The sequence below is a fragment of the Taudactylus pleione genome, unplaced genomic scaffold (assembly GCF_031769625.1).
Source record: "Taudactylus pleione unplaced genomic scaffold, aTauple2 ptg000016l, whole genome shotgun sequence".
In the NCBI taxonomy this organism is placed as follows: Eukaryota; Metazoa; Chordata; class Amphibia; order Anura; family Myobatrachidae; genus Taudactylus; species Taudactylus pleione.
The window spans coordinates 14,865,334-14,888,893 of record NW_028284418.1 but is presented as its reverse complement, the minus strand read 5'-3'; the positions used below and the strand labels follow the sequence as shown (position 1 = coordinate 14,888,893).

The window sequence follows — 23,560 nt, the reverse complement described above, 5'->3', positions numbered from 1 at the left end:
AAGACTTGGTACATTTCCCCCTAATAGTAATAGTGTTATTCAAAGCATTTCTCTAATAGGCTCTTCTGTCTTTTAATGATTGCGGTGAAATTGTGTTCCCCATCAGGCCATTACCTGACCATTCTTATTACTGATGGGTTACTCATCAAAAAATATGTTACTTTTAACTATATTGTTAAAGCCATATACTGTATGTGTTCAGTCATAAAATTGAATTTAGGTCAACTGATTTATTTGAAAGCCAATATGATTTAAATCTTAGTTTACTTATTTGTTCTTCTTAATTTTTAGATATTTGACAACAATATAAGTTATTATTAAGAAAGCAGTTGATAATAGAGCTGTGCACATCCATTTGAAATTGTATGTACAAGTTATTCTCTAATTGGGAATGCAGTGGCTGACACCACATTATAACCTGTTCATATAATCTAAGGACATAGGACCTCATTCAGAGTCGGTCGTTGCAGCCGCACGGTCGTAAGGGAAAAGGGGCCGGATATGCAAATGATGCACTTGCAAGTTGCGTCCTTAAGATCAGATCGTTAGCTGGCCGACCAAGGGGAGGATGCGGCCGTAAGACAAAAAATACGCCCCCTTCTCGTACGCATTACACGTCATCTCCGGCCATATAAGGATTAATCGAGACCATCGGGAACCATCGGAACTGGTCGTAGTTGACCATACCCTCTCTTAAGCAGTACGATCAGGTCAGTGTACAAACCTCCCATGTCAAGTGTGCTATGGCACTACTTTGTTAATTATGCACTCCCATAAAACGCCGTTCGCATAATTAGGCACACCTGCGTTCGGATCTCCACTCCCCCATTTTCAAGCACCTTCCCCTGTTACCACCCACAAACGCCTCATTTTGTCACTCAAACTACCGACCTGGCTGTGTTCAAGGAGAGAGATATTTCTGATCGTAACAGCTAGTTTGCACACGCGCATTGTGAACTTTACGCATGCGCAGTTTAGCAAACATCGGTGGCGTACGACCGTGCGGCTGCAACGACCTACTCTGAATGAGGTCCATAATCATTATGACTTTGATAAGACCATACATTGTATAAATAAACTGGAATTGGATATTACTATAAACAAAATTTAGGCCTCATTTATCAACGAGTTTTATCATTCACAACGAGTGATAAAGCTTGTTGCGTATGATAATAGTGCTCCAGCCAATCATCTCCCAACTGTCATCTGTTTGAAAAATGACAGATGGGAGCTGATTGGCTGGAGCACCATTCATCATACACAATGAGTTTTATCACTTGTTGCATATGATAAAACTCATTGATAGATGAGGCCCTATGTTTAAAAACTTCCATCTATAATAAATCTTAAGTGATCAATGAAACAATGGACATATAAAACTGGGACTAACAAGAGTATGACTATAAAACAAATAGCATGTAAAATACATAGTAAATAACAGACTGTTCTAAACATGTGACAGCTTCTAATTTTACACAATAACTATATTTATGAAGTTAACCCTTGCAATTTGACATAAATATGAGTAACATGTTAAATCCCCCTCCATTTTGCATTTTGGGTTTCAGCCTGGAAAAAGCTCACCAAGTGCATTATATTCCCAGAATATCATATTGAAGCTCTTATCAATACTTTGAATAAACTTGATTTACATAACTTAATTTTGGTATTAATGAATACTCAATTAGTGATATACAGGCAAAATATCTCAAAGTCTAGGTTTAACTTCCTATTTCTAGTAATGAAGGATCCCAAGTATAGGGATAGCAAGGTTTGCACATATATTTAGTGCAAACCCCCGGCAGCTATCAACCTTGCATATCAATTGCCAAAACTAACAGTCTGTCAGGCTCCGCTAAGTAACAGCGGCTAGTCACACGTATTACACTGGGGCTCATGTAGAGTTGGGTGTAAATCCCACATGGAAGAGCAAGATGCACTTTCCTACACTGTGCACCCACATTAAAAGGGGGGTGCATATGAGAGGGGGGTGCATATGAGAGGGGGGTGCAAATGCTTCTATGCATATGAGAGGGGGGTGCATATGAGAGGGGGGTGCATATGCTTCTATGCATATGAGAGGGGGGTGCATATGCTTCTATGCATATGAGAGGGGGGTGCATATGAGAGGGGGGTGCATATGAGAGGGGGGTGCATATGCTTCTATGCATATGAGAGGGGGGTGCATATGCTTCTATGCATATGAGAAAGACTGAACAGGGGAGGGAAGGGGCAGGTTGATGTTGCTCCAGTACAGCAAGGACATTTTCATGCTCCTTATGTACTATGTAGAGGGGAAGCCACTGCATACATGCCCTCTAGGAGGTGTATCTGTTATAGCTGCCTCCCCCTGCTGCATGTCTCATACTCTTCATTACAAGACTTGCCAAACCTAGAAAATAAATTATAATAAAAAAAGAGGTCACTTTAGCATGTCTTGCCTATTTGCTTAAAGTACAAAAAATACAAATTGTATATAATATTCACAGTCGCATCATTTTAAAATAACTGCGGTTCTTCATATCACGCAAATGGCATTTTTTTAATAACCCAATTTACTCCTATGTTTTTGGTGTTTTGAGTCCCAATGTGTCTATTTTAATTTAACATAGCAATACTATTTAGTGCAAAACCAGCCGAGTATTGGTTTTATAAATTCTGATGGCAAAAAATGCTAATAATTGCTGGTTTTGAAAACCAACTGTCTAGTAACCAGAGCTCTAAATGACATGCGTATAAATTATAGCACAATTTTACAGTTCTCTGTGACTGATAAGGAACAGAAGCACATGGATTAACCTGATAACAGGGTTATATCCCATAGGATTATACTATCTATCGAGAGATTGCTTTAGCGTGTATGATATAAGTCACTTGCATAGAATTGGTGGCTGCACGCATTAACATACAGTAGAATTAAATCCAGTAATACGCCTGAAAGCAGCAGCTCAATTCAAGAACCTTTAACCAATTTTATGCTAATTTGTAAATTGAAATACACTCATATATTTATGATATGCATATATATATTATTATAACAAGTATACAATACACCAGTGGTTCTCAAACTTTTTCACTTCAAGGCACCCTTAAGCTGGCCACACACATGGCGATATTTTACCCGATCTGGCCGATTGCGAAACAGTGGAACGACAGATTGTGTAAAAATATGGCCAAATTGAGAGTAAATCACGATCACGCTGCGATGCGCGTCCCCGCTGGTCGCACATCGCATCTTTAGATCTGCCGTGCAGTAGGGCAGATCTGACAATCTAGGACACGATGCACTGTGAAAGTCTGGATGCAGGAGAGAACGTTTGAAGATTGGACACCAAATTGTGTGCAGATCGTGTGGAGATCGTGTGCAGAGCTGCCGGGGAGAGTTTCAAGGGAAATCGTACACATCGGCTCATCTTGAGCACATCGCTATGGTTTTTCGCGGCACCCCTAGGCCAAAAGAAAAAAACTAACATTCTATCGTACCAACTAAGTAGCCATTATAAAGAATGACATAAATAAATAAATTGAAAACCAAACAGCAAGAGGTAATTGTGCCAATATTTGAAAAAAAATAAGGCACAAAAGTGCGTTTATATGGTTTTTTAATAACATCTGAATGATTTTCTGTTGTATACTATGGTATGGTGATATCACAATCATTAGATGTTTGCAGATAACGTAGAGAAAAGTAATATTTCTCTACATTATCTGCTTTCATATATGCTGATGTTTAACTGGCAAATAGCGCTGGTTTTATGGCATTTGGCACTTACTCCTTCTTGCTTCTCCCCCACTGTTACTGATTCTATGTAAGTTTCATGCACTATCGGCTTGATTCAGAGCCGGACGCTATTTGCGCTCGCTCGTTCAGAAAAAGGGTCCGGCTATTTAAATTGAGCGCTCGCTCTTTGTGGTCTGTTGACGCCTCTATGGCTGAGCGAGCGAACGAAACATGCGCTCGCTATTTTGTAAAGACGTCCCCTGGCCGCTCGCATCCTAAGTCATCTCCACTATTTATTTGATTAATCGAATACATCGAAAGGCATCTGAACTGCTCGCAGTGCTTGTGGTAGGATTTTCCTACCGCAATCATGCGAACAGTTCAGGCTAAAAGACAACCAAGTGACGTGGTTGATGACGCTGCTTTGTTAATTATGCACACCCTTAAAACGCCCGTTTTGACCGTTTGGCACGCCTGCATTCGGATAACCACTCCCCGTTTTCAAGCACCTTCCCCCGTTACCACCCACAAACGCCTCATTCTGTCACTCAAATTAGGAGGCATTCACTATTTGCAAGCACACGAATTCCGACCGCACTGACTGGTTGACGCATGCGCATTACGACCCATACACATGCGCAGATGTGCGAACATCGCTCGGAGCGAACGAGCGGCCGCTTACAAGCGGCTCTGAATCAGGCCCTATATCTCTATTTAAAATATCTATAACCATGTAATAATAACTTTACCAAGGACTGCAATACACCCACCCCACACCACGCCAGTGCTAAATATAGATTATTTAACAATTAAAAACTTAATATAATATAGGGGTACAATAAATATATTAAATTTTAATAAATAACATCTTCACTTCCCTTAAAACTTCAAACACACTGTGGGCCTCATTCAGAGGCGGTCGGAGGATGCAAGCAGTCGCTCAGAAACTGGGCGGCCGCTTGCATCCTGACCGGCCGCCTCTGTTTCGGTCGTTAGGCTGTGGGTTAACACCCACAGCTCTAACGACCGCTAGGGTGATGGTCACGATGGTCATTGACCATCGCGACCATCGGGGCTTACGACGAGACCCTAGGGTAGGGTCTCACTTGTCGTAAGCCCCGGAGAGCTTCTGGCTCTGTCAGAGCCGGAAGCTCTCCACTGACATCACTAGTGATGTCAGTGGGGCCTCCCCCAAACGGCAGGCGTTCCCATGGGAACGCCTCCTTTTGGGCTGTCACCCCCCTGGCCCGCCTTCCAAACGGGGCGAGCTGTCAGTCAACATCGACAGCTCGCCCCCTTTGGAAAGAGACCCGCTACGACCAGCGCTGTCGGTCGTAGCTGGTCTCACGCATGCGCACGAAGGAGCCGGCTCCCTCGTGCGCAAGCGCACTAGACAAACATCGAGGCGGCCGTGCGGTCGTAGACCGTACGGCCGCCTCTGAATACAGCCCAGTGTCCCTGAATATCACTGACCAAGGCAGAGGAGATTACAGGAGCCACGTTGTGAGGCGCAGCCTGCAGGAGGAAAGAATTGCTAGAGTCCAGGAAGAGTAGGAGGGGGCGGAGCTACACGGCTCTGACTATGACAGTCAGTGAGAGTCGGGAGCAGCAGCACAGCATGGGGCCGGCTGTGTGTGTAAATGGCCACAGGCTGCTTAGAGAGGCTGCGCGCGGCCTGACCAGCTTACTAGCTGTTAAAGTAGGGATGGGCAAAGCATCCACCCGTGGCAACTGTGCATCAGTGCCACGGGACCCCTGGGAGCTGCGGCACACACTTTGGGAACCGCTGCAATACACAATTTGGAAGTGTTTTCCACATATATGAAACAAAAGAAACTGATATCTGATATACAGTGCATCCGGAAAGTATTCACAACAGTTCACTTTTTCCACATTTTGTTATGTTACAGTCTTATTCCAAAATGGAATAAATAAATTTTTGCCCTCAAAATTCTACACACAATGCCCCTCATTCAGAGGCGGTCGCAAGAAGTGAGCGCTCGCTCTGAATGAGGGCGGCCGCTTGACTTTTCAAGTGCCTCCTCCTGGACGCTAGCTAAGCTGTGGGTTACCACCCACAGCTTTAGCGACCGACCAGGGTGATGGTCGCGATGGTCAAGGCCATCGCGACCATCGGGGCTTGCGACGAGACCCTAAGGTTGGGTCTCGGCAACCGCAAGCCCCAGGGAGCTTCCTGCTCTAATCGAGCAGGAAGCTCCCCACTAACATCACTGCTGATGTCAGTGCGGCCGCCCACAAAACGGCAGGCGTTCTTTAAGGAACGCCTCCGTTTGTGAAACCACCCCCCCACCACGCCTACAAAACGGGTCGAGCTGTCGATCAACATCAACAGCCGCGCCTTTTGTAGTGAGCTCCAGAGCGAGAGAATTTCTCGCGTGCGCAGGGCCTAATCATCGACCCGGTTGCGAGCACTCAGCGCTCGCGACCGGGTCTGAATGAGGTCCAATATCCGATAATGACAACGTGTAAGAAGTTTTTTTGAGATTTTGGCAAATTTAATAAAAAAAAACCCACTAAGAAATCACATGTACCTAAGTATTCACGGCCTTTGCCATGAAGTTCAAAATTGAGCTCAGGTGCATCCTGTTTCCACTGATCATCCTAGAGATGTTCCTACATCTTAATTGGAGTCCACCTGTGGTAAATTCAGTTGATTGGACATGATTTTGAAAGGCATACACCTGTCTATATAAGGTCCCACACTCTTCATAGGGTTGTCCGGCCGTCTAATCTGAGCAATCGGGGGGAGAAGGGCCCTAGTCAGGGAGGTGATCAAGAACCCGATGGTCACTCTGTCAGAGCTACAGCATTCCTCTGTGCAGAAGGTCAACCCTCTGCAGCAATCCACCAATCAGGCCTGTATGGTAGAGTGGCCAGACGGAAGCCATTGCCTTAGTAAAAAGAACATGGCAGCCCACGTGAATGCCAGGCGTTATATTTGGAGGAAACCAGGCACCGCTTATAACCAGGCCAATACCATCCCAACAGTGAAGCATGGTGGTGGCAACATCATGCTGTGAGGATGCTTTTCAGCGGCAGGAACTGGGAGACTATTCAGGATAGAGGGAAAGGTGAATGCAGCAATGTACAGAGACATCCCAGATGAAAACGTGCTCCAGAGCGCTCTTGACGTCAAACTGGGCCGACGGTTCATTTTTCAGCAGGACAATGACCCTAAGCACACAGCCAAGATATCAAAGGAGTGGCTTCAGGACAGCTCTGTGAATGTCCTTGAGTGGCCCAGCCAGAGCCCAGACTTGAATCCAATTGAACATCTCTGGAGAGATCTGAAAATGGCTGTGCACTGACGCTTCCCATCCAACCTGATGGAGCTTGAGAGGTGCTGCAAAGAGGAATGGGCGAAACTGCCCAAAGAAAGGTGTGACAAGCTTGTGGCATCATATTCAAAAAGACTTGAGGCTGTAATTGCTGCCAAAGGTGCATCAACAAAGTATTGAGCAAAGGCTGTAAATACTTATGTACTTGTGATTTCTTAGTTGTTGTTTTTTTTTTTAATTAAATTTGCAAAAATCTAAAAAAAAAACTTTTTACACGTTGTCATTATGGGGTATTGTGTTTAGAATTTTGAGGACAAAAATGAATTTATTCCATTTTGGAATAAGGCTGTAACATAACAAAATGTGGAAAAAGTTAAGCGTTGTGAATACTTTCCGGATGCACTGTATCAATTAATTGAATTATATGCCCAAAGGAACAGAGGGCTTCATTCAGAGCCGGACGCTATTTGCGCTCGCTCGTTCAGAAAAAAGGGGTGGCTATTCAAATGAACCGTTCGCTTTTTGCGGTCTGTTCACGCCTCTAGGTCTGAACGAGCGAACAAAACATGCGGTAGTTTTTTGGAAAAATACGCCCCCTGGCCGCTTGCATCCTACGTCATGTCCGCTATTTATTAGATTAATCGAGTACATCAGCGTATGAACTGCTCGCTATTCTTGTGGTTGGTTTTTCCTACCGCAATCTTGCGAGCAGTTCTGACTATAAAATAACCAAGTGACGTGGTGAATGACGCTGCTGTATTAATTATGCACACCCTTAAAACGCCCGTTTTGACCTTTAAGCATGCCTGCGTTCGGATCTCCACTCCCCGTTTTCAAGCACCTTCCCCTGTTACCACCCACATACGCCTCCTCCTGTCACTCAAAATAGCAGGCATTCGCTATTTAGCGAACAAACGATTTTCGGCCGCACTGACTTGATCGCGCATGCATATTACGATCCGTACGCATGCGCAGTTGTGCAAACATCGCTCGGAACGAACGAGGGGCCGCGAACGAGCGGCTCTGAATCAGGCCCAGAGATCATTACCTAATTACCACATTAGTATAATAATATTAATCTAGCACAGATACAGTATGAAAGGCAGTGTTAATGTATGATAGTAATCTGGCACAGATATGAAAGCCAGTGATATACCATAATATAAGGGATACACACAATAGTAACATTGGAACAATTTTATTTTAAAACACAATTTTTAATCTTTAGCACATTTAGAAATTTTCATTTATTTTGTTAGTATTAGAATATATTTCTGAGAACAGAACTTTTTACGTTTAATATATTAAGTCATTTAAAAAAAGCAACATATATTACACCATACTATACCAATTCCCCTCTTTTTTCGTCTATTTGGTTATAAGCTATTCTCCACTGTAATTCTGTTTTAGGTTCTCAGTGACTTCCTCCTATTTTCTTTATATAATACATAGAATAAATATGATTTCCGACAGAAAGTCTTGAAATGCATAGAATCACAGATTACAGCTTTAGGTCTTGCGTTGATACGGTGGTTAATGTAGCTCTGGATAGTTCTTTTCTACCAATCAGTGTATAGTATAGGTTAGGTTTATTAGTTCACTTTATGTACTGTTTGTTGTTATTTTGTAATAAAAACTCCAAACTGTATATTATACAATGGTCCCTTGTTGTGATATTCCTGTTTTATTCATCTAGGTATTAACCCATCAGATCTACGTGGCACAAACACCGGGGTCTGGGTAGGTGTTAGCGGATCAGAAGCGGGTGAAGCCTTTAGTCGGGATCCAGAAGAGTTGCTCGGGTACAGCATGACTGGATGCCAACGTGCCATGTTTGCAAATCGTATCTCATACTTTTTTGATTTAAAAGGTATGGACTGACTATGGTGTATTTATATAAATATACTGTATGTATATATACATTTAACAGTGGGTATGTTGTCTGTTTTTAGGCCCCAGTTTGGCTATTGACACTGCATGCTCCTCTAGCTTGTTGGCGTTAGAAAATGCATACAAAGCAATCTACCATGGGCAGTGCAACGCAGCCGTCGTAGGGGGCGTCAACTTACTTCTAAAACCCAACACATCAGTACAGTTCATGAAACTGGGCATGCTGAGCCCGGACGGAACCTGCAAGTCTTTTGATGCCTCAGGTGAGTAAGGAGTGACTGTTGCCAATGATGCTTCATAGGATTTGGATTGTACTTCAGTTTATTCTATACAAGGCTCCTGCATGAAAACCCCCTAATAGAGAAATAATGGTATTTCCTTCTTATGCTGCACACAGCTGATTCAGTTACTGCACTGGACACCCCAGGCTTTCAGCACAGAAAAATTTAAGAAACGAAGTAATTAAATAAATAAATGAACTTAGAGTATCAGCTACCCCATGGACAGTGCACCCCAGGACTGCTGTCTCTTGGCTTGGGCTCCTATTTGTCCCGTTTTCTAAGTAGAGTCCAGGATAGTGTTTCTAGGAAATGAGAATGTAATTTTTACACTTCCCATTATATAGGCTCCTGGGGCATCTGTTTGTACTGGAGAAGTGGGAATGTGTCACAGTGGCTCTTCATTTAAATACTGCATACTAGGAATAGTGGAGGGTGTATGGCTGCCTTCTTGTTACATGTTAGTCCCATTTTTGTACCACTATTAAAGGAAATTATCAACTTAATTAGCTTAGATGTCTTTAATTCATATTCTCGAATTACAAATGATATAATCTACAAACATTTTAGTCATTTGTTCTGCTCCATTATGTTTCAAATTGTAATATAAGCAAATCACAGGTGCTCAAAGCAGTTTTTACCACTATCCAGTGGCCTCAAATTAAACAATCCTGTCTGGATAATATAAAGACTTTGGTGAAAAACACTGAAAGATAAAGCAATGTATTTAGTAAAAACTTTGTGAGGGCAGACACTAAGGGACAGATTCAATTAGCCGCTGGACTTAGGGCCTGATTCAGCGCGATTGCTATTAAAACAGCGTACGCAGACCGATCGATGGGGCATACTGCGCATACGTATGCAACGCAGGGCGCGCGTCCGTGAGTTAGCATTGCAATTGCTATGCGATCGCTCAAGCAGAATAAAAGCCATCGCAGAGTGAGTGACAGGCTGTGAGTGTTTGGGGGTGGTGATGGGGGAGTGGTCAGAGAAATGTAGGCGTGTCTGTCCGTTTGAACGCCATTTCCTGGGCGTGCATAAATTAGCCACTGAGATGGCATACACAGCTTGACTACTCACTGTGTTCAAAAAGACTTGCAGTTTCTGCGGCAGATCAGAACTGCTGTAATTCTGTGTAAGGGGCTGATGTTACTTGATGTTCCCGATGTATATGCAGGACTGCAAGGTAAGTACAGATGTGAGATAGTGGTAGTGGGTGTCTATATGCTGGCTCTGCGACGACTTTGCGATTGCATTCATGACCATATTTTCGCAGCAGACCTCCGTGCGTAATCGCAGCTGTGATCTTAATAGAGTCCAATGCTGAATCAAGCCCACATGTTGGATTTTAGCTCAATGGTGCACTGAACACGGATTTTTGCTTGTCCTCTCCTGAGGTGTGGACGGAAATCCTAGTGCCTCTGAAAAAGCTTGCTGTCTTACCATGGGAAGTAATTGCATTGGCTTACGTGGGACATAATTGAATAACTCCAGGCACTTAGCCTAAGCTAAAACCCTGTGGTAAGTCCAGCGGCTAATTGAATTTGCCCCTAAATGTGGCCTGAAGGTGTTAAATAAGTTTCTAGTGTTATTAGGAGCAATAATGTTTTCCTTGCTTGGTGTATAAGCATTTTAGGCATACAAGTGAAAACATGTAAAATGACATTGTATAGTAGGATTACGTCTCTGTCTAATGTTTGCGATATTGTCACTCAGACCCACCTTCATCTCTTTTCAAAAGGAAATGGATATTGCCGTTCTGAAGCTGCATGCGCTGTCCTGGTCACTAAGAAGTCTATGGCAAAACGGGTTTATGCTACTATTGTGAATGCTGGAAGCAATACAGATGGCTACAAAGAGCAAGGTGGGTAACTTCAAAGAGGACAACTCTCAGTTGTATATGTCTATGTTCCTATGATATCAGTCACAGTAACATAGAACTGCATAGGTGAGTTTGTCTAAGCTGTGGAAAGGAACTTAAAGGAACCGTTCCTAAAATACTTCCTCACCCTGCGTACCAAAGCTGTCATCACGCTTACCTTCTTTATTTTTCAGAGGACCCTACTTTAAAAATGTAACTAGTGTTCAAATGAAAATAGATAATTTCAGAGTCAGGGTCAACATAATTTTATATTCTTCTTTAACTCCATAGGCAAAAACAGGCAAAAAAGTTTCTCCACTCAAAGGCAGGAGAAAAGAAGTAGAAAATTCCTATTTTTTATTAACAATGGGGGGACTTGGTTCAGAACCCTTTGGGCAGACCTACCCCCATAATGACAAATTAGGCAAAAAATATATATATAGCTTAATACCCCCTGAAAAAGACATATCATTGTTGGGGTGAAAATTTAAAAAGTGTTTTTAGGATTGCAGGGGGCTGCAGCAGCTATTTTTTTATAAAAAAAAATTAAATTGCACTTTATTAACTCCAAGATGTACTAGTACCCATTTAAACGTACCCCCAATTTAACTACAGCAATTATTTGTCACCAAGAAATTGCTTTATATAATTTTTTCACACTAATGCAAAATTGCATATTACATCCACAATTTAGGAACCCAAAATACTTTTATTACAGCTTTTAATACACTTCTATATTGATTACGCTGTCACTTACGCTTTTTTTGGGGTACAGACTGATTTTCCACCAAAAAGAAGTCCTTTCGCTAGTTTCACTATTCACAGCATTTGCACGTCCGCGTTTTCGCCTGTTTTGCAATTGAATAGGGCGAAAAGCAGGAGCGCGCATTGTGACAGTACGCAATAACCTTTGCCTCAAAACAGGTGAATGAGGCGAAAACATTGCGATTATCACCGTTCTTGGCTTTTCGCCGTTAATTGAATATGGGCCCAAGTATCAGAACTCAGGGGTTTATTCAGACCTGGACGCTAAGCTGCGCTCTCTCGCAGCCGTCAGGGGGCGGATATGCAAATGCCTCGATCGCACAGCCAGGCTAAAGGACACCCTCTCTGTCTTAGAGAGCGACAGCAGAATATTTGCACGCCAGTGTAATGACGCCCACTTTTCTTTCTTAGCACACGTCATCTCCAGGAAGTGTATGATTACTCAGTAACATCGAGAGCCCCCGGAGCTGCTCGCAGCCCTTAAAGTAGATCCTGCCCCGCCGTAAGCTCTGCGATCACTGCAGGCTGAAATACAACCAGGTGACGTGTACAATGAAGCTTCCTTGTTAATTATGCACGCCCAAAGAACGCCGTTTTGACGCTCAGACACGCCTGCGTTCGCACATCCACTCCCCCGTTTTCAAGGCCCTTCCGCTGTTACCACCCGCAAACGGCACTATCTGTCACTCAAAGGAGCAGCCCATCTGCGGGCTTCGAGCGGGCAATTCCCCATTGCACAGACTGGTTCGCGCACGTGCACTGTGACGCATGCGCAGACGGCAGACAATTGCTCATAGCAAGCATTCGCGGCTTTGCGTCTGGGTCTGAATCGGGCTCTCAGTTCAGGAGAGGCCCACTCACAGTCTCTCTAACAGCTGATTTTCCTCCGAGCTCTGGTAGGAAAGAGGTAAAACTTTGTACTTCAGACACATAACGGCATATCATGTTTCCAGAACAGTGATTGGCTAGTGCTCTTGACATGACAAGCTCTTGTGTTGCATTGGAGATGTCTGATTGGTTGGCGACAGCTGTCGTTTCATGATAGTGTGTTGGATCTGCTCAACATGTGGTTTAAGAAATGCATTTAACGCCTACTAGAGTGCTGCTAAATATGTCACTGGCACTAGAAGGAAACTCAGCAAAGGACAGGCATTAAACATACAAATGTAAGACGTAATCATTAGTGGAAAAAATGTATTGATAGTTTATGACATAATGCTGAATGTTAACGTGTTATTTAATCTAAGGAAGCCAATTTTAATTAAAATACTAACCAAATATTGAACCACTTTTGTTTTATTTATCAACATTGCTAAATTTATAATTTTTTATTATGATTCTGCTACATAGAATTAAATGCGGTGCCAAATATATAATAATAATCCCCAGGATCGGCACTCAGAACAAAAGGTGCAGCTTTGCCGGGTGCCTCCACAGCATGATATAGCATAAATACAGTTCGGCAGAGGTGCGGCACTCACGGACAGTAATTCCAAGCACTGCTAGTGAATCGGTAGTTAACGTTTCAGTTTAATCCAACTGTCTTCAGAAGACAGTTGGATTAAACTGAAACGTTAACTACCGATTCACTAGCAGTGCTTGGAATTACTGTCTGTGAGTGCCGCACCTCTGCCGAACTGTGCCAAATATATATATATATATGTGTATAATGAAAATAAAGGTCAGATATGTGTTAATGATTAAGGGCCTGATTCAGAGCTGTGCTCAAACCCGATGGTTTACATACAACTCCGATGTTTTGCGATCTGTGCATGTGCTGATCAGTGTCTGCGACGTTGATGGGGGGCGAGGGAGGGGCGGCAATGGCCAACATCCCAGAAACCAGGAGTTTTCCGGGCGTTCAGAGGCCAGTGGCGCTTCACTGTCCCAGTAGCATAAAATACACGGCCATCCATAGTAAACTGGTTTCTCAGATGACCGATGTTCATGCAGTTTATCCAAAGGTTGCATCTCCGGACACAACATCGGATCAGAGAAGCCGGCAGTGGGCATCTTATTACTTAAGACATCTGTTGCGACTTTTGTATATTGTAGCACATCCGCTGCGTTCAAAGACACAGCGGCTGTGCTACAGCATCCATCTCTGAATCAGGCCATAAGTGCTTACACATAATACTACACGGGCTGTGTACTGATAGGAGCTATGTGGGGTTTGCTTTGGGATAAATATCAATTAGGACAGTGATGGGCAACAATGGGACATAGGGCCACATGTGGCCCTCCAAGCCTTTAATTGCGGCCTCCAGTTTTTTCTTGGTTTGTTGGTCATGGCTTGTGACACTTGTTTATAATGCCTGCTGATATTTTATTACAGGTAGGTGTCTCTTTACATGCTTTGGTATAACTTATTATTGAGTTTAAAGGTAATGTGTAGTCCATGACAAGGCTACAGGGACACTCATTGTGGCCCCTGAAGTGCATCAGGTTGTCTATCACTGAGTTAGACTGATGCAGCGATGTGTCCCCTGGAAAATACACTCAGGTACAGATAACAATGTAATATTGGACAGCTTATAGTCCAAGATTAGGAAAGCTGGGACTATTTTGATGATAGAAAAGTATCAGAATAAAACAGAATGTTTCTTGAACTACATTTTAGGTCTGTGCAGTAACTTTTTATAGTTTCTTATTCAGGGAGTGGAATTTGCAGAAAGGGGGAGAACTGTGGGCCTGATTCAGAGCCGAACGCTCTGACCAGAGCGCTCGCTCTGAATCAGGGCCCTCCTCCATGAAAATGGAGCGGCCTCTTGGACGCTCGCATAGCTGTGGGTGACCACCCACAGCTATAGCGAGCGTCCATGATGATGGTCGCGATGGTCAAGACCATCGCGACCATCGGGCTTGCGACGGAGACCCTGCGGTAGGGTCTCGCTGCCGCAAGCCCTGGAGTGATTTTGGCTCTATCAGAGCCAAAAGAGCCAAAATCACTCCCACTGACATCACTAGTGATGTCAGTGGGGCCGGCTTCAGACGGTAGGCGTTCCCATGGGAACGCCTCCGTCTGGCAGCCACGCCCCCGGCATGCCCACCAAAGGGGGCGTGCTGTCAATCAACATCGACAGCACGCCCCCTTTGGTGCGAGACCCGGAGCGACGGCTATCCCGTCGCTAGCCGGGTCTCGCGCATGCGCACCATCGACCCGCTTGCGAGCGTCCTGCGCTCGCGAGCGGGTCTGAATGACCCCCAGGTGTGTTAATATGGTCATTGTACAGCAGCACTCTCTCTGTGGAGTAATGACCTCCATCTCATCTGTATTCTGCCTTGCTGTCTTCTCTGACTAAACTGCATTCTGCTAATAGGAGTGACCTTCCCATCAGGAGAAGTGCAGCAGCAGTTGCTGAACTCTTTGTACAGAGAGGCTGGGATCCAGACCAGCGAGGTGGAATATGTGGAAGCACATGGCACAGGCACTAAGGTAGTCACCTCAAATAAATGAATAAACACATTGCCATTATCATCTTGTGGTTTCTAATCCTGTTTTATTTACAAAACCTTGCATTCAAGAAATATGTTGGTCTTTACTGTAAAACGATATAATTTATTTAGTTAAAAATACTATTATGTGTCCTATCCATGGATGGCCATCGAACATCGATGGTCTGCTACAGAGGGGCAATTGTTTTGTCATCGATGGCAGAGGTCCATTATTTTTCATCCATCATTGGTAGTCTGGTGGCGATGCAACAGTGTTTGACACTACTGGAGTCCAGGCTACTATGCACACTTCTCCCCAGCACATTACAGTTCACTTTACCTTCGCCTCACCCACCTTCTCCTGTTGGCTCCACCGCTGTCATATATCCGGCAACATCCATCAATGGGAAGTATGGTTTTTTGCTATCGATGGAAAGTATGGATGGAGCCATTGATGGGGAACCGTTCAATGGAAAACAATAATCTCGTCTCTTTGCTCAAGACTAACAAGCAAAATGTCAGTGATGGGATGGAGCTTCTCCTTCTTACATAACTCTGTAATAAGGAATAGAGGGAGAGTGCTGAAACATCTGTACCACTCATGGTTTGCATTAATGGCTGGCAATTAAATATGACCTCTATTGAATTGTATTGGATTCATATACAGTATTAACTACAGAACTTAGTGGTTGCTGTTGAGGAAATAAAACAATGACATTAAATTCCACCTAAACTGAAATGTAAAATTGTTGTATACTGTATGTAGCACACAGCTCCATGTAACATGTAATGCGGTATAACCTCCCGGTCTGTAACTAGACATGTGCTTCATAAGGATCCCCATGTGCATGAAGCCAACCATTTCTCACCTCCTCGCTAATCTCCCTCTACTGATCAGTCCATGGCTGCTGCTATAATGACCTGTAGAAGGTGGATACCCTTCCACAAAGATATCACACATATGCTAATGTATTATATTGATGGAATTGCACAAAATGATAAAATATACAAGCTTAGCATTTGAAGCGACTGAACAATCTTGTAATCCACAGGTTGGAGACCCGCAGGAAGTAAATGGGATTGTCAATGTTTTCTGCAAGTCAGAACGAGAGCCGTTGTTAATTGGATCCACCAAGTCAAATATGGGTCATCCAGAACCTTCATCTGGTCTTGCGGCATTGGCTAAGGTAAGATGTAAAACCTATGATTAATATTATGCTGAATAACCAAAGGCAGAAGGCAAGCTGCTGTATATTGCTGAATGCCACTTGCAAGCAGTACAACAAACCCCATATTAAATTCTTATGGCTTGAAATGACAAATAACCTAAACAATCATCAATGTTATTGGAAGACTGCTGCCCACATGCACTGTAATACCATCAGTCAGTTAGGTCATAGTCTAATATATAATACTGCATGTATGGCCCAAGTGTGTGAGCCAATGGCAAACAATGTCTGTTGAATGACATCATCTTTTTATTTATTTTTTTACTAAAATTATCCCATGTTTAACCCAATTTTGATGAACCCTAATTTTCAGGATAGGTAGGACTAAATCATCACCCAAAAGGAAGTATTGTTGGGTATTTCCATCACTTTGTCATGATTCCAATATAAATCTCTTCTCAAATAAACATAAAAAAATGTGTGACGGTCATGGAAAATTAGAAGTGACACCCATTAGGACAGGGTTGTTTTGAAGATATATTGGACTCTCAGGCCAGCTCCTGAACCCAGTGAGGTTACTGTCATTGCTGTCATCTGTCAGAACTGAAATTAATCATCTAGACTAAGGGTGGGCAATTAGCGGCTACTGTGCACACTTCTCCCTAGCACATTACAGTTCACTTCACTTTACCTTCGCCTCACCCACCTTTTGCTTTTGGCTCCACCGCTGTCATATATCCGGCAACATCCATCGATGGGAAGTATGGTTTTCTGCTATTGATGGAAAGTATGGATGGAGCCATTGATGGAGACCATCGATGGGGAACCGTTCAATGGAAAACAATACTCTCATCTCTTTGCTCAAGACTAACAAGCAAAATGATAGGCGGCCCATACATGGTGCGATAAAGTAGCCGATCCGATGGATTGGTACAATATCGCACCGTGTATGGGCCTGATTTCGTACAAAGCGCGCGCCCATGGGGTCGTACATCGCATGACCTGATCGCACTTCAGAACCATGCAATCAGGGGATGCGATGTGCGATCCCATGTATTGCTATGCAGGTGAGGGAGGGGGGAGCCGGCATATCGGACGGGCGGCCACCCGATCGCACTGTGTGTGCGGACCGCCTGATATGTCGGACGTCGGATCCCCCGTCGCCTCATCACACCGTGTATGGCCGGCATCAGTGATGTGATGGAGCTTCTCCTTCTTACATAACTCGTAATAAGGAATAAAGAGTTGTAGAACTACACATCCCAGCATGCCCTGCCACAGTTTTGCTATTTGGCCATGCTAAAACTGATCTAGACCGTGACAGTGGAAAGCGTAATCTGACACACTCTGAAGATTGGGTAATACCGGCATTGTCATATAACAGCAGGTGTGGTATTGAGTTTTTCTACAGGTTTAAAGTTTCTTTTGTCATCTTGGCAACAACCACACCCTATTGTAATAACTGATTACTTCATTTCACTTTAGTTAGTTACAAATTACAATGCAGATTTCCCATGCTCATTGTTATTTTACATTTTTCTCTAACTGCTACAGTTTCAACTTCTAGAAAATGATATATAGAATCTGATTGGTTGCTGGGGGCAACATCTCCCTTTTGTAAACCTGCACTTTAGTAAATATACCCCCTAGTCTCCTTTCTGTATTTTGTCATCTGCTTCTATAAAGCACGTGTGTGTGCACTGGACTTACATCTCTCTATGCATGATCTCTATAAACGATCTCTGAGAATATCTGTCTCTCCTTCATTCTCCTTTAAACAAAAATAAATAAATAATGGAAACATGCATTAGGATTCCCTTAAGTTGTTTAAGAGATGTGGATACAACGTAGGGAATTATGTATAACTTTATTTACTATACCTTCCCACATTAGCTAATCATGAAATTAGGACTTGTGGCTGCATCATGATGGGGCATCATTGTGTCATAGTGGGCGTGACCTGGCCTCCCCAATGGGCATGGCTCACATGTGAGGGTGTGGCAGAATACCTGATAATGTGTATATAGGCTAAACCACAAAATATTGTGTGATTGAATTTGAAATTTTGGGCTTTGTACATGAAATTTCATATGTTGCCTTGTTTTATAGATAACAGTGGGACTCATAGCGTTAGGAACTAAGGGATGCAAATTTTGCACTAGGACAAATCATATTACAATGCAAGGGGTGCAAGGCTCCCATTGAAACCTGTGTTAACTTAACATGGATTCTCTAATTTATTAGCCATGTTAAGCAATTTTTGTCCAGCTCGCGGTTAATTGAATCAGCTACATAAATGTGATTGCCAATGTGGGATGTAAATTTTAGGTTAATGGCTGGGGGTTTTCAGGCTGCCTAGCCCCCCAGAAGATTTAGTGAATTTGATATTGCTAAATATTTATTTTAACACTCCTGTCACTAACTGAGACTGAAATATTAGGCCACACTGTGTATTCCCCAATTCACATTATGACACAGTGTCCCCAATTCAAATGATATGCCATGCTGCTCCCCATATTATTTTTTGACTAACTTGCTGATTTCAGCCTCTATGAATGCTGCAGCAGCACCAGTTCTGACTTATGCCACTTTTTCCAAGTCATGTCTCGTTATCACCATGAAGGCTGGCGAAGGAGAAGGGTAAGGTGTGCCAATAGACAGGAACACCACCTGCATCATTTATAATGCTGGGAGGGGCTTGGCTGGCCTGACATTGTGACTCCTCTGAAAGGAGTTCCATTGATTGTTAGGTCAGAAGAACCAATGTAGTTTTGACTACGGCCAGGAAGCCCCCCACTCCTCCCCCCCTTCGACCAACGCTTCTGATGGGTGCCATCCTGGCCAAGCTCTAGTTACAGCCCTGTCTATCTGTAAATGGTTTATTTACTTCCCGGAAAAATGTGAACCCAACATTTAAAAGGACAGAGCTCTCAATAGCAAAACAACCTCTAAATCAATTTGGATATTTGCGTTTTAGACAAAATAAGCAAAATTGTATTGGACAGTTAATCAGTTTTGAAAAAATAAGTACATTTTCAGGTATAGGTTCCAGGGACAAATGTTAAACAAGGGACAGTTTATAACTATGTTACTGTGAATTCATATCATACACTAATGATCAAATATGAATGGTCATATTTTTATGAATGGTAATTTTTTCTAATTCATTGATTGTGATATTTAATATATTATAAGTCATTGCATGTTGTGTTTAAAAACATTTTACAAATACTGTAACCCATAACAACCAGTTGGTGCTATCTCACATCTTTCCATCTTCCTGAACTATTACCAGCACATTAAGGCATGTGTCCTCTGACTGATTAGTTAATGCAGTGTATGGTTGTGAAACTTTCCGCAAAGACACAGATGTGGATGTGCCTTTATACATTTGTCTTGCTCATCTAAGCCTAATGAAGGACATTATCTGACTGGTAGCTACGGGCTACAGAACATACACACCATTTTTAGATTTTAAAAATAATCATTAGGTCTAAACAAATAAACTTCAGTTCGTTTCACAATTTACCCCTAAGGTTGCCCTGCTTATTTTTGCACTTTAGAATTATTCAGATGTGTGTAAATAAGGTGCAAGTCTCCTATATCGTTGTCCACTTTTGTCATACAGTATCAGAATCAAATTTTAGAATGTCTTTTCCTACCTAGAATTTCTAGCAATATAAAAAGTTAAACATCAGGGGGTATATTTACTAAGCAGTGGTTTTTCAAAGCAGCCGCTTGTCAGCGGCTCTGGCCGTAGGATCTGAACGGGTAGTAATGTTAAATGCAAAACCAGATGGCAGAAGTGTTTTGCATTTAATAGTATTGCCCATTTAAATCCCTCTGCTATAACCATATACCTCCAGAACTCTACAATAATGATGTATGATAACACTTTCAACATTTAGGGGTATCTTTACTAAAGATCGATTTTAATCTATTTAAAATCGATCAACATTTATCAACTTCGATGTTGTGTTTCTGGGACTAAATCACACATTTACTAACAGGCAATTTTTGATTTAGTACTATAAGTATTAGTAAATGTGTGATTTAGCCCCAGAAACACAACATCAATGTTGATCGATTTTCATCAATTTTAAATTGATCAAAATAAATAAAAATCAACCTTTAGTAAATATACCCCCTAGTGAGACTGCATCAAACATATTGAGTGTTTCATTATATGTGTGTTTCATATACAGCATGTATCAAATACTGTATACACACAAACCCAAACTGCTGTTACAGTATTTGTTTGAGCTTCATAATGCTTAGTATTGTTGAAAACTTCATATATAATGATCACATCTCTGGGGGCTTATTCATCATCGATAAATGGTCGGGTAACCATGCGGAAACAATAGTTTCCGCATATTTTACTTACCGGGCTATTCATCTCGCGGGGTCCGGTAGGACCCCCTGATATTCAGCAAACTCAGAAAACTGAAGGTTTTCGGAGTTTGCTGCCAAGAACAAGCGCCATCTTCAGACGGCGCTTGTTCTCGGATCCCCTCTCCTTCCTATGGGAAGGAGTTCCGGGGATGCAAAGAGGGACCCGAGCGGATCCCTCCGCCGCCTTCTCACGGACTGGCGGCTGGGCACATGTGTGACCTCGAGTCACGCATGCGTAGCTGGGCCTACGGGGAGGAGGTAAGTAACGCAGCTACATCTGTAGCTGCGATACTAACCGAGGGGACAGTTGCTTTCGCACAGCGGTCCCCTCACCGGAGCAATGATGAATTCCTCTGGGGCAATCTATTCCCCGCTGCAAGTTGGATATTTAAGTATCCCTCGCAGCGAGTTCAATACTAAATCATCGGAGGCCATACGGCCTTCAGTGATGAATAGGCCCGATAGACATGTGATGTACTGCATTCAATCAATGACTTGACACCAAACATCTCAATGTTTCATTTATGCATTTTAAATGATTCTATTACTGATTGCCTTTTCCATGGTCCACACTATTGTCTGTTTAGGTCACCATCCCTAACCACTACTCTACACCTTATTTTAACAATTATTGCTGTGATCTCCAAACTGTACTGCCTTAGTGTGTTTTAGCAACAGTTCATTCTTTTTGTGTAATATGATAATAAATATAATTTTTTTATTTACATGCTATAATAGGTAATTTTGTCCCTGGAGCATGGTGTCTGGGCCCCAAATCTACATTACAAGAGTCCAAACCAAGATATTCCAGCTTTGCAAGACGGCAGAATCCAAGTAGTGACGGAGCCCATCCCAATTAAAGGTGGCATTGTAGGCATCAACTCTTTTGGTTTTGGTGGCTCCAATGTCCATGTGATCTTGAGACCAAACAAGAAGAAACTGACCTCTAGTGAGGGGACGCTATCACTTCCCCGCCTGATTCAGGTTTGTGGGAGGACACAAGAGGCAGTTGATTATCTGATAGAGAAGAGCCAGAAACTTGCCACAGATGCCACATTTGTAAACTTGTTGAATAACATCTCTGGGATTTCCCCCTCATCCATGACATACCGGGGTTTCACACTGGTGGGCACGGAGAGTAACGTGAAGGAGATCCAACAGACACAGGCATCCGGCAGACCCCTTTGGTACATCTGTTCAGGTAACAAGCAGTGTTCCTCAACCTTCTTATTATACTATAAAACAAATCAAGGTACGGTACTTCTTGAAACAGCAGATTGTTCCTCCATCCACACTCGTAGTTGTTTAAGGATCAGCATGTAGTGTAAGAATTCTGGCCCTCATTCAGAGCCGGACGCTCTGAGCAGAGCGCACGCTCTGAATGAGGGCCGTCCTCCATAATTATGGAGCGTCCTCCTGGACGCTCGTATAGCTGTGGGTCACCACCCACAGCCTATACGAGCGTGCAGGTTGATGGCCGCGATGGTCTTGACCATCGCGACCATCGCCACTGTGAGCCGGAACCTGCGGTTGAGTTTCTCAACCGCAAGGCCCGGAGTGATTTTGGCTCTACCAGAGCCAAAATCACTCCCACTGACATCACTAGTGATGTCAGTGGGCCGGCTTCTGACGGTAGGCGTTCCCTTGGGAACGCCCCCGTCGGGGAGTCACGCCCCCAGCACGCCCACCAAAGGGGGCGTGCTGTCAATCAACATCGACAGCACGCCCCCTTTGATCAGACACAACGAGCGAAGGAAAGTCCTTCGCTCGTCGCGTCTGGCGCATGCGCACGACGGAGCTCCCGCGGTCGTGCGCATGCGCAGTGCACACCATCGACCCACTTGCGTGCGGACAGCCGCTTGCGAGTGGGTCTGAATCAGGCCCTCTGTTCTGTATGGGGAAATCGCAAGTGCTACACTTTAAACATCAACATATTCTGTGTATGTTTGACAATTTGATGGGTTTAATGCTAAAGTAATGCATTCAACCATAGAGGAGAAAGACCAGGACACTTCACATTCATGACGCAATCCAAACTTTATTACAAATGCCTCCACTTCAGCTTCTGAAATAGGGACAACAGACATTACAAGATTCCTCCAATTGTACCTATCTTTAAAATCCCATAAAGTTGATGTTAATATTCAGAACTGATTCAAACAGGGACATGTCTGTAAAAAGCAGTGTTGAATTTTATGATGTCTTTGATCACTGAAATGTTTTTTTGTAGGGGCATTAACCAATATAGTAAATAGAGTAAAAAATAAAATCAATGTACAAACTAATGAATGTTAATGAATAGTAAAATCTGTAATATTGTTGTATAAATACCAATGATTGCAAAGGGTGGAATCCCCGCTGTCGGGATATTAAACGTATCCCATTGCAAGGACCAAGCAGAGTCCCTAGACATCTAAAGGGCCTGTAATCAATAGGATCATCTTAAATGCATTTTGTCTTTTACAGGAATGGGAACACAATGGAAAGGGATGGGACATAGTCTTATGAACCTAGATGCCTTTCGGGAGTCCATTATGCGGTCTGATGAAGCGTTAAAAGGAACTGGACTAAAAGTGTCAGAACTTCTGCTTCATGCTGACGACAGCACCTTTGAGGACACTGTACATGCATTTGTTGGGCTTGCTGCTATTCAGGTAGGGTCTTTATATGGCCCCCAACTCACATCTTACACAAGTCGACATTTACATCTATATTAATACAGTGTATACTACAAAGCACAAATATTG

At 43.1% G+C, this 23,560-nt stretch overlaps 1 protein-coding gene across 1 annotated transcript in view; it reads left to right on the top strand.

Annotated features, from left to right (window-relative positions):
- The window catches only part of FASN (fatty acid synthase), a 143,549-nt gene that overhangs the window by 48,698 nt on the left and 71,291 nt on the right, over positions 1 to 23,560 (top strand). Inside the window, exons 4-10 of the mRNA XM_088474922.1 lie at positions 8,717 to 8,890; positions 8,973 to 9,173; positions 10,930 to 11,052; positions 15,135 to 15,250; positions 16,302 to 16,436; positions 21,552 to 22,014; positions 23,280 to 23,467. Coding sequence (XP_088331048.1) covers positions 8,717 to 8,890; positions 8,973 to 9,173; positions 10,930 to 11,052; positions 15,135 to 15,250; positions 16,302 to 16,436; positions 21,552 to 22,014; positions 23,280 to 23,467 — 1,400 coding nt within the window. The remainder of the gene's footprint in view (positions 1 to 8,716; positions 8,891 to 8,972; positions 9,174 to 10,929; positions 11,053 to 15,134; positions 15,251 to 16,301; positions 16,437 to 21,551; positions 22,015 to 23,279; positions 23,468 to 23,560) is intronic.